Source organism: Nicotiana attenuata, chromosome 8, assembly GCF_001879085.1.
Source record: "Nicotiana attenuata strain UT chromosome 8, NIATTr2, whole genome shotgun sequence".
NCBI lineage: Eukaryota > Viridiplantae > Streptophyta > Magnoliopsida > Solanales > Solanaceae > Nicotiana > Nicotiana attenuata.
The window spans coordinates 17,575,217-17,587,167 of record NC_031996.1 but is presented as its reverse complement, the minus strand read 5'-3'; the positions used below and the strand labels follow the sequence as shown (position 1 = coordinate 17,587,167).

The 11,951-nt window shown below is 33.1% G+C and overlaps 1 protein-coding gene across 2 annotated transcripts; it reads left to right on the top strand.

Annotated features, from left to right (window-relative positions):
- Positions 3,051 to 11,709, top strand: LOC109230998 (gibberellin 2-beta-dioxygenase 8-like). 2 transcript variants are annotated; one of them, XM_019396517.1, is made up of 5 exons: positions 3,051 to 3,340; positions 3,880 to 3,966; positions 6,107 to 6,573; positions 10,303 to 10,624; positions 11,397 to 11,709. In XM_019396517.1, the coding sequence occupies exons 2-5, from the start codon at positions 3,937 to 3,939 to the stop codon at positions 11,634 to 11,636; spliced, it is 1,059 nt and encodes a 352-aa protein (XP_019252062.1). In that variant the 5' UTR covers positions 3,051 to 3,340; positions 3,880 to 3,936; the 3' UTR covers positions 11,637 to 11,709. The 2 variants fall into 2 exon arrangements, with proteins under 2 accessions (XP_019252062.1, XP_019252061.1); XM_019396516.1 differs by having other exon boundaries at positions 3,880 to 3,975.

Below are 11,951 nucleotides of genomic sequence, written 5' to 3'. Positions count from 1 at the left end.
TGGAAGTTGTGATTGCGATTCATTTGGAATATTCGTTTAAACACTCTCCTCGATGTTATTTATACTTCCTACCTTATTTGTCATTGATATGCACATATTTGATAAGGAAGAGTGTAAAGCACGAAGGGTGATGCCGTACCATATTATTGAGAGTAAAAGCACGAAGGGTGATGTCGTGCCATATTATTAAGAGTAAAAGCACGAAGGGTCAAGCTGTGCCATATTATTGAGAGTAAAAGCACGAAGGGTGATGTTGTGCCATATTATTGAGAGTAAAAGCACGATGGGTGATTCCGTGCCACATCATTTGAGAGTAAAAGCACGAAGGGTGATGCCGTGCCATTTCATTTATATTATTATACTTTTATATTATCGTGAGCTCATGGCACGATGGGTGTTTCCGTGCAGACGAGGATGAGGTACATGCATTATGTTGTGATATCTGTTTTCAATGTATATATTCATGTCTTTATCTTGAGAGGTTATTGTCGTACTTATAGATCTTGTGTGACTTGTTCTTATTGTCTTGCCCCTGCTCTCTATTTCAATCGTTGTTGTGTTGTCCATATCTTCTACTTGTTTAATTTGCAAACACATGCCTACTTCCTGATGTTATAATTACATCCATGTCATGTCTATTCTGTTGTACTTTAGTACAACCCCTTTTCTTTCTATGTTAGTCATTCATGCCTTTACTTGTTAACTTGCAAAGATCATGTGTTTTCTTCTTATTTGTTATACCTTTACTTAGACCTCCATCATGCTAGTTAGTTGAAGTTGATATTCCTTGTATTCCAATTGCTGCCATTACTCACATGCTTTCCGCCTAGTCCTTTACTGTTGCCCATATGTATGTCCTCATTTATTATTGCTACTTGCGTATTTCCTACTTTGTAATTCCCGTTATCGGTATTTCTGTCATCTGGTTGGTTCTGTTATGCGTATATTGCGTGAGGATGAGATAAAAGCACGAAGGGCGCTACCGTGTAGTTGACTTGATATCAGAGTACTTTCCTCATGTTATGAAAGTTATGAAGTGACTGTCATGATTTATTGGTTTCATTCTAAGGAAAGGATTGGTCGAGGTATTGTAAGATGCTAAATTGTGACCTCTGCTAGCAGTCGGTTATTGTTTTGCGTATCCGTTTCATTTATTCTTTTGTTATATCGTGGTATAATTCTATTGCTGATTTACGGTGTAGGTTTTATCAGTGAGTATCTTTAAACTAAAAGGCCTCGTCACTACTTCGACGAGGTTAGACAAGAAACTTTCTAGGTACATGGGGGTGTTTGTACTCATACTACACTTCTGCACATTGCGTGCAGATTTTTGGAGCGGAGCTGCTGGTGATGTCGGGAGCTGACTCTGAGATGTTCGTGCATTCCGGATATAGCTGACACTTGTCCTTGGTAGCTTAGATTTTGGTAAATCTGTTTATGTCAATTTCAAACAGATCGTGTAATTATTTGTACCAACTTTGTAAATTTCAAGTCTTAGAAGCTCATGATTCGTACTACCAGTTCTTGGTAAATTTGTAAATGTTTAGATAATTCTTTACTATTTTCCTATAATCTCATTGGGATTGTATTTTCTGTTAGTTGGCTTACTTAGCGGATCGAGTTAGGTGCCATCACAACTAGTGGTTTTTGGGTCGTGACAGAAGTAAGTGCACGGAGAAGTCGAGTGGAGTCAACATATATATATATATATATATATATATATATATATATATATATATATATAGTGGTGAAGCTAGAAATGTTTTCAAGGGTGTTCAAACTTAAAAGAAGTAGAAAAAAAATTCCAACAAAGGGTGTTCAATATAGGTTTTATATATCTAAAATCAATATTTTACTTATATACACAATGTAATTTTTCGGCGAAGGGTTGTCAGTTGACCACCCTTTGCCAAAGGTGGCTTTGCCCATATATATATATATATATATATATATATATTGAATCTCCTAAATTTATTCGTATATTTACTTTTTTATATTCTGCTTCTAAACCCATTGGTAAAAAAAATACTTGTGTGTGGTACAATAAATAATTATCCATCATCAGTACTTGTATCCTGCATCAAAGCAGTGCACATGGAAGCCCTTCAATTCTCAGACTGCAAACAAATTTCCTTTGCTGCAGTGGCCGACGTGGATTTCAGACGAAACATGAGACTTTGATTTATGCCACATGTGACTTGCCATTGCCGACATGGATTCTGATAAATGCTGCTGCTGAATTCTTAAAATACAGTGTCTTTTTCTTTTTATTTTTTCCCCCATGTTTTTTCATGTTTGGGACCGGTCCAGAAATTTATCATGTGTCCTGTTTCTTTCAGAAATATTGAATGATGAAGGGAGCAAGACTTGGTGCAATGAGAACCAAATGAAACAATATTGTTTGTGATGTGAAATTAAGTTTGATTTTCAACAACCATTTTGATATTATTGGTTGATCTGAATCGTGTGTTATGAATTTAAGCAGAGGGTTTATCGGAAACATTCTTACTTCCCCATACGAGGTAGGAATAATGTTTGCGTATACTCTATCGTTTCAAAATCTTATTTGCGGGATCACACTAGGTATGTTATTATTATTGTTGACTCTCTACCTCAAACGAGATATGATTAAGGTATGCATATATTTTACCTTCCCCGAACCTTATTTGTGGGTGTATGCTATTGTTGTTTGTGTGTTATGAGTATTATGAGTACTTAGCATGGCAAAAGTAAAATTTAACTTCTTCCCTTACCAACCAAACCCCAAAATTTTCAAACCTTCTATTGTTCTTTTTCTTAATTAGCCAATGAAAATGTATCACTCTTTATCAATCTACAGCAATATATAGAGCAAAAATGGAAAACATCACAAGTAAAGATATTTGCTACAAAAGGCAAAAGAATTTCTCTGATTTCTTGATGAGCCGCGTGTTCTTCTTTCTATACATAAACACTCAATCCTACTAGCATAACGTAGGCGGAGTCAGGATTTTAAATTTTCTAATCATATTAAATTACTGAGTTTTAAAGTAATAATTTATTTGTATTCAATAGATTTTGTTAAAATAAATCCAAAGTTATAGGTTCAGCCAAACTCGCTCCCAACATTTTAGCTCCGCCCCCGAAGAGTATATATTTTACACATGTAATAATTACAGTTGATATTTTTTTCCTTCAGCAGTACTCCTTTGCTTTCCCTATAAAAATATCGTCCAATCTTTATGGACTGCAAAACTATTAGCTAAGCAGCCTCATACCACTAATTTCAAGAATATCTTTTCTTTTCTTGCTTCTGCTGCCTCTTCAGAGCCTTCTCTTTCTACTTAGTTTTGTTCTCCAAGTAAGTAGTGGTAATCCTTCTTTGTTTACTTGGTTTTATCTCCTTGTAAATATAGTAGTATTTCCTGCGTTGGTAGAATAATTAAAACACGTTTATTTACTTAATTATGTGTTCAAGACATTCCATCACGCGGAGATTCTTTTTTATCATGGCCCAAGCACATGAAAGTTATTTTTGAAATGGGTGACAAAATTAGTCGAACCCAGAACTTCGTGGCTGGTCTGATTAGTTGAATTGTGTGATCATTTAATCTAAAAACTTAATTTATTAGTGAAATCATATTTTTATTTATTTCTCCTACAATTATCAGCTTTTTGTATATTTCTTATTTTTTTTTGTATATATTCTTGTTAAAAAGATTCTTAGATCCTCCGTGGTCCTAACGCCCAATCTTCTTGGTTATCATGTTATTTTCTTTCACTTTTTGTAATCTCTTTTTCATATAGCAATGCAAACGATTTAATTTCTTCTTCTTCTTCTTTTCTTTTGGGGTTTGAGTTTGTATTATTACTGATTATTTGTTTGGATTCCTTCTTTAGTAAAACAGGCCGAGTGTAAGCTCTATATTTTTCTGCTCATCTGAGGATTTAAAAGTCATGACGAAGTCTTCAAAAGTCTCACAACAGGTAAACCAAGTAAGAAAAATTATATATCATCTCATAAATGACCTGCCGTCAATACGTCATGCACCTTTATCTTTATATTATTAGTGTAGCTGCACTATTGACGGTAGATTAGTTATTATTTTTATCAGGTTAACAAGCATTCTTTCTGTTCCATTTTTATGTAAACTTACTATGGGAGTCAAATAATATTATCTTTGGCCATATTTTTATATTTTTTTTTATTTTTTAAATTGTTAAGTATTGTGACTTACAGTACTTCCTATTTAGTTTCTAAATATGTAATTGTATTTTAAAAATTTTATGTCCAAATATTGAAAATTTGTCAATATCCTTTCGAAAATGTTCACATAAACCGAAACGGAGAAAGTGATACTTATCATAGAAATTTACTCGTAACTATTTTGTGATTTAATTGTATAAATATTTTAACCCTATCAATACATAAAACTTAACATTTTGGATATTACTCCCTCCGTCCCAATTTATGTGGTAATGTTTGACTTAGTACTCACAGAGTTTAAGAAAGAAAATAAGATATTTGAAACTTGTGATCTAAAATAAGTTATAAATATTTGTGTAGCTTTAAATAATTTTATTAGGTGTAAAGAAATAATAACAATAATAACAAAAATAGTATACCTAGTGTATTCTCACAAGCGGATCTTAGGAGGATAGTATGTACGCAGACCTTATCTCTATCTTGTGAAGATAGAGAGTCTATTTGCGGTAGACCCTCGATAAGCTCTAAAGGTAAAGCGGGTATTTTAAAGTTAAATTATCATTAAGTTAAATAATATGATTTTTTATGACTAAGTATAAAGGAGAGAGTGTTATGTTAAAGTAGAAGGTAAGAATAAACCCACCTAACCCCTTGGGGAAATTAGAGGGAACACCAAAATTAAATAATACACGAGGGTGGAGGCAGTCAATATTAATAAAAGCATGTGTACCATGATTTATGATGGAGAACCATAGACCATAATCATACCATCTTTGACCAATTAAAAAAAAGGGGTATTCTTACTTTTAGCTCGTGTCAGAAATTATTTATATTCGATAACCGAAAAAAGTATATAAATTTTTTATAATTTTGTATATAACATACAAAATGTATGTATATAAAAATAATATATTTTTCGGTTATTATTTTAAGAGTGATTATACATAGTCATTTTCCCTTAAACAAAATGCAACACTTCAATTTTTAAATGCCAAATGGGTCCCTATTGGTCTCTGTTTGGGTGCACAAGGCTCCTTGCTCCCCTCACCACCTCCCTCTCAAGTAAAGGACATGCATCTTCTTTGTCTCCGATGCCTTTCAAATTAACCTGACCAAAAAACATAGAATCAGCAATTTCAGAAATATGGTCTTAATTTGATTCTCTTTTCTTCCTCATCTTTAGTTACAAGTTACAACATAACTTAAAGAGAATTTTGGGTCAAATTTCTTGCAGTTATTAGCAAAGAGTTTATGTAATATTATGCATACACGGCGTAAAGAAATATTTGCACAATCAAGTTGTTTATAAGGTATAGTACAGGTAAAGATCATTGATAAAGAATAAATTGATAACATGATAAAAATTACTCATTTTGTTTTAATTAAATATGACAACATTTCCTTTTTAGTTTGTTTTAAAATAAATAATACCTTTCTGAATTTGGAAACGATTTAAGTTAAACATTTTACTTCTATTTTTAATGAAAATTTTGCACAAATATTTATGGCATATTTTATATCACAAATTTTAAAAATCTTTTTTTTTTCTTAAACTTTTCAAATGCTATTACATAAAGTAAAATGGAAGGAATATCAACTTGCTAAAATAGGCTAAACCAGAGGCGAATGCAGCATTATATTTCTTCAATGGGCTCAACTAACCTAGAATCTATATATGTAAATTCTCAAAATTGCATGAGTTCAGTATCAATATTAGGAAAGTTAAAGACTAATTTAATCATATATCGATTCTGTATCATGGATCCACCTCTAGGTTAAATTACACTCATCGTGTCAAAATCTTTACACTGCCTCTCTCTCTATATATATATATATATATAAAACTTAAGTTTATTCGAGAATTCCTCTATATATATTCTGCAGTTTTAACGTTATTCTCTGACACCACTTTCTTTTCAGACTATAAGCATGAAAGAATCACCTGATCCTCCATTTGAAGAGACATACAAGAATCTTTTTGACAACATAAGTAATGAAAAGGATTCAAACAATTACGAAAATCTCTTCTTAGTGGAGAAATGCGAGTTGCCTCTTGTCGATCTTTACCAGCTAAATTATGGAGACGAATTCGAGAGAAGAGAGTGCAAGAAAAAAATAGCGAAAGCTTCAAAAGAATGGGGTTTTTTCCAAGTGATAAACCATGGAGTTTCACATGATATTTTGGCCAAAATGAGAATGGAACAAGTCAAGCTTTTCAAGAAGCCGTTCAATGAGAAAATGAATATTGACAAGAATCTTAACTTCTCCGAAGGAAGTTACCGTTGGGGAACGCCGACAGCTACTTGCCTTCGACAACTTTCTTGGTCGGAAGCTTTTCATGTTCCTCTCTCTGATGTTTCCAGTTCAAAGGGACTCAGCAGCCTCAGGTACTCGGAATTTTCACTCTTATGTTTTATTTAATGTGTGTGTATGTATGTCCGAGACCCCACTTGTGAGATTTCAGTGTGTCTAGTGTGTCTGTTGTTATTGTTGTTGTTGTTTGCATGTGTGTCATACTGATTGGATTTAATAAATACACTAGTAGTGTATAATTTATTTTTTAGTATCAGTATAATTTACATGTTGCGGAAGACCGTTACTCGTAACATATTAAGGACAATACGAGTAATTATCCTTTAGGTAATTTGGTTGCGTAAAAAATCATTTACTCTTTCGATATATCGAAGTTACACTCATGATACTCTATATCTAGATCTTCTTGTCTTCTTTTCTACATCTCTCCCTACAGTAGGAGAGGTTCTTGTGTATTGCACTATTTGATAAGTAGGAATAAATTAGTAAAATAGCATCACCAAGACATGTTATTACGAGCCTAAACAAAGCAAGGTTTTTGTACTCTATATCTAAAATAAAACTGCGCCTTAATTATTTTTCTACAAGGTTTCGTTACACTTAAAAAAGAAAAAGGGATTAATTGATTATTTATCTAAAATGCCTTTTATTTTTCTCTTAAGTGTATCCCTTAATTTTAATTTTTTAACGAGAAACAAAACAACAAAAAGCTAGCTAAAAATTAAGTGAAGGAATGAAAACCCCGCCAAAAAAAGCTAGTAAGAATGTAACCCTTAATTAACACTCTATTAAGTAAAGCAGCAAGAATAAATTTGACAAAGTAATAAATAATGCTTCTTGTTTATCTAAAATATTAAATATCTAAAATATATTTAATTTGCGAAATGATTAATATTTAGAATCGAAGGAATAATTGATAAAAAATGGATTTTTGGGCCTAAATGGACCCACACAACGTTAAAATATCATGGTATAGCCAGTTTTCACACTGGTCAATGAAAAATAGCCGGCGTTTATCAAGTCAATGAAAAATAGCCACTATTTTGCTGCAACAGGGACCAGTCCAGTATAATATACGGGAGTTCTGGTGCATTTGTGTACGAACTCCAGCATATTATGCTGGACCGGTATACTTTGCTAACTCCTGTAAAATTTGCGGGAGACTGGAGCACCAGTGCTCCAAACTCCAGTATATTATACTGGACAATTATACTTGCTGGAACTCCCGTAAAATTTGCGGGAGTTCCAGCATAATTATGCTTGAACTCCCGTAAAATTTGCGGGAGTTCCAGCATAGTTATCCTGGAACTCCCGTAAAATTTACGGGAGTTCAAGCATACTTGGCTATTTTTCAACGACCAGTATTTTCGCTCAGATTTAAAGTGGCTAAATTTCGATAACTTTTGAAACTTGGCTATTTTTCAACGACCAGTAATAAATCTGGCTAGACAAGTGATGTTGATGCTCAGACATCTGGAGGGTGAATGTAATATAATATGACGGTCCAAATTTGTTAATGAAGAATTAAAATGGGTCATACTCTGACATTCATGATGAGAAATAGATCTTGAGCCAAACACACATAAAAATTAACTCGTTAGGCAAAAATTGTCCAAGATCAGTTAATATACTAATGACCAATGTGGGACTCTGATAATAGTGGGGATCAACTTGCCACTAATTATGTTTAGCAGCTTTTGATTCAAACTCTGTTCAATTTGTACGACAACATTTGGGTGCTGCCGATTTGGATAGGAAGGAATTCTTTCTCCTAAAAAGTGGAAGTGGTACATGAATTGCAATGCTGGTTTGATAATTTGATTTGATGGTTTTTTGACGTTGTGGGGCTCCTCACTATTATAGTAAGATGTCTCCCAAAAAAGTGAAAGTGTATCAATTGAAAAATACTTTCTAATGCATGCATTTGGCATGTTTTTTTGGGAGATGTCTCTGTTTGACCGTGCTTCTAATTAAATAGCTTTTTATGAAAATGTTTTTTTCATAAGTGTTTTTGAAAAAAGTATTTTCAGTGAGAAGCTGTTGTATTTGGCTAATTAATTTGAAATACACTTTTGAGCAGCAATTAGTATTTGATTAAGTTTTTAAAAAGTGCTTTTCAAAAAGGTATTTCAGTGAGAAGCAGTTGTATTTGGCTAATCAATTTGAAGATCACTTTTTAACAGCAATTCGTATTTGACCAAACTTTTAAAAAAGTGTTTCTAAGCATATTTTTCTCAAAATTGCTTACCAGAAAAATGCTTCTGGGGAGAAGCTATTTTTCCCTGCTTTCCAAAAATTGCTTCTGTTTCTAATTAATAATACTTTTCTCCTCCTAAAAGCTTGGCCAAATATCTTAACTTTGAAAATACGTATTTTCACTCAAAAACATTAATTTTGGCCCTCATCCTCATTATATTAGACCAGGTAGTCAACCTAAAATGAAGAAAGTTAACACTGGACCACCTTACCCAATAAGGATATAAGGAGCCAGGATTAGTTACTACAATAGTTATGTTCTCCTTCTAAAAAAGAAGAGGATCAGGAGCTAATTAAAGGGAGAAATAAAAGATTACTAGCCCACAGAATTAAAACTGATAACATCTTTTTAAGTCAACAATCCACATCATTGTGGTGGGGTTAACGCCAATATTAACCCCTACCTATAAATTAAGATCCAAAAAATAAGATATGGACTAGGGAGACGTAATGCCTAACCTATCCAGTTACATAATGTAAGTTATTAGACATACCTAATTACTTTGTACTATAGAACTTAGAAATATTTATTTTATCTACATTGATCGTATAAAGAATTTATACTGTACGGTTCAATGTAACTTAGTGCAAATAGCAAATGTTTATGCTATTTGCCAATTTATGAAGGGGAGCCTTAAAGCAACAGTAAAGTTATCATTGTGTGACTTATAGGTTAAGAGTTCGAGTTGTGGAATCAGCCACTGATACTTGCATTAGGGTAGGCTACCTATATTACACTCTCTTGGGGGGCGGCCACTACTAGAAATCCGGTATTTAGCGATCAAAAAAACCGACCAACTTTGGTCGGTTATGGCCAATAACCGACCAAAATGCGACCAAATATGCTTGGACGGTATTTTGGTGGTCGCTTTAGTATACCGACCAAAGTTGGAAGTTGGTCGGTATTTTAATTATGTAATCAAAAGATTCACCGTCTGGGAATCGAACCGGGGTGTGTGCTGTGGCAGGATACTATTCTACCACTAGCCCATTGGTGCATTTTGTTTTAAGATTGTCTTTTTTATTTATTTATACTCTTTAATTGTATTTTCGCACGAAAATAACCGACCCAAGTTGGTCGGTTTTTTAAAATGACCTGCCGAATTTACCGACCAAAGTTGGTCGGTTTTTTTAATATTAATTTTTATTTATTTTAATTGCAAAAACCGACCAAAGTTGGTCGATTTCTTGAAAACTAAATTTTGCGGGATTCAAAAATAGTTTCCCGCATTTTTGCGCCAAAGAAAACCGACCAAAGTTGGTCGGTTTCGAAAAAAAAAATTAAAAATTAAAATATTTTGAAAAACCGACCAACTTTGGCCGATTTTTTTACCGACCAAAGTTGGTCGGTTTTTCTTGGTCGGTTTTTGCCGAATTTCTAGTAGTGGGCCCTACCTGTGCCCTACGTGCACATGTGATACTTGGGGCACCGAACTGCTTTTTTATTCGCCAATTTATCTTCTTAGAGTCTATAAATAATAATTGCTTGGAATTTTAATCATGTGTATCTTTCTCTTCTTTTTTTTTTGGTGTATGGATATATTCAGCTCCACTATGGAACAATTTGCAACAACATTATCTGAATTAGCACAGCAATTAGCAAGATTATTAGCAGAGGAACTGGGACATAAGTCAAATTATTTCAAAGAAACATGTTTGCCAAACACTTGTTACCTAAGAATGAACAGATATCCAGCTTGTCCTATTTCTCCAGAAGTCTTTGGATTAATGCCACACACTGACAGTGATTTCCTCACAATATTACATCAAGATGAGATAGGAGGATTGCAATTATTGAGAGATGGGAAATGGATTTCTGTTAAGCCTAATCCTCAAGCACTTGTCATCAATATTGGAGATTTGTTCCAGGTACTTGAACTACTATTTTCCTAAATTTTGACATTATTTTAGAGTAGCAAGTGGGCGGGTCGGGTTGGGTCAAATTTGAACGAATCAAAATAGGGCTTCTTTCACTTTTAACCGGCCCAGAAACTATTTACATTCGATAGTCGAAAAAGTATAAAATTTGTATAATTTTTGTATATAACATACAAAATGTATATATGAACAAACAAAAAAAAATATTTTTTTTTGGCTATTATTTTGAAAGCGTCTATACAACATCATTTTCCCATACAAAAATAGGTCATCCTGCCCAAGGTTTATTTGGATTAAATTGGATTGTGTCATGTTAAGTCAAATAACTGGTCATAATCAAACCAACATGACCCAACCTCATCTCCTTTTTTTCAAACAAAATGTGAAAGCTAATATATTATTTTTGTTAAATAATTAGCTTAAGTTCTTCTAAATTCACTTATCCATATCTCCAAAATTGAATTCTATGTGTTTCGGTTCGAGTTGCATATTGACCAGTTGGGTAACATTATTTGAGTCGTTTTGACCCAACAGTTTGATAGGTCATTTTGGGTTCACCCGGTAGAGTCAAGTCAATAAACGGGTCATAATTCAACCTGTATAAACTTAGGCATTTTGGGGCGAGTTACTAAAAAATATAGGATTAATTTCGTCACCTCTTGATTGTTTAATTTTAATGGAAGAAGATTTATTGATAACTCTTTTGGGGTAAAATTTCTCTAGTTCTACAAATTAATTAATGAAATAATGTTTGATTATGCAGGCATGGAGCAATGGTGTTTATAGAAGTGTTGAACACAGAGTTGTGACAAATAAAGTTAAAGAGAGATTCTCAACTGCATTTTTCTTATGTCCATCTTATGATGCAGAAATACAGAGTTTTGTTGAACCTTCTGTTTATAGGAAATTTTCGTTTAGAGAATTTAGACAACAAGTCCAAGAGGATGTTAAGAAGTTTGGTTATAAAGTAGGTCTACCTAGGTTTCTTGTATCAAGCCACTAAACACAACAATTTTGCAGTTAAAATTCCTATATAATAATCATACTATCTGACCTTTAAATCGTTAACAAAGGCAAGAGGCTTAGTTTTTTTATTCTTTATTCCCCTTATGTTCACAATGTTTGAATGGGTTAATATCTATTCCCTCTGTTTTATTTTATGTAGTATTATTTCGTAATTAATTAATCTGTCCCAAAAAATAATGACAACTAATATAATTCAACCTTAGTTTCATACTTCAATTTCATAGTGTACGAGCTCACATGTACCAATGTACACCATTGTCAGCCCAAGGACATGGAGCACATTTTTATTCTT

Excerpts from the sequence above, each read along its gene's own strand:
- LOC109230998 (XM_019396516.1), top strand. The coding sequence starts at position 3,937 with ATGACGAAGTCTTCAAAAGTCTCACAACAGGTAAACCAA. Across the intron at positions 3,976-6,106 it reads TCTCACAACAGGTAAACCAA|ACTATAAGCATGAAAGAATC; the intron begins GTAAGAAAAATT and ends CTTTCTTTTCAG. Across the intron at positions 10,625-11,396 it reads ATATTGGAGATTTGTTCCAG|GCATGGAGCAATGGTGTTTA; the intron begins GTACTTGAACTA and ends TTGATTATGCAG.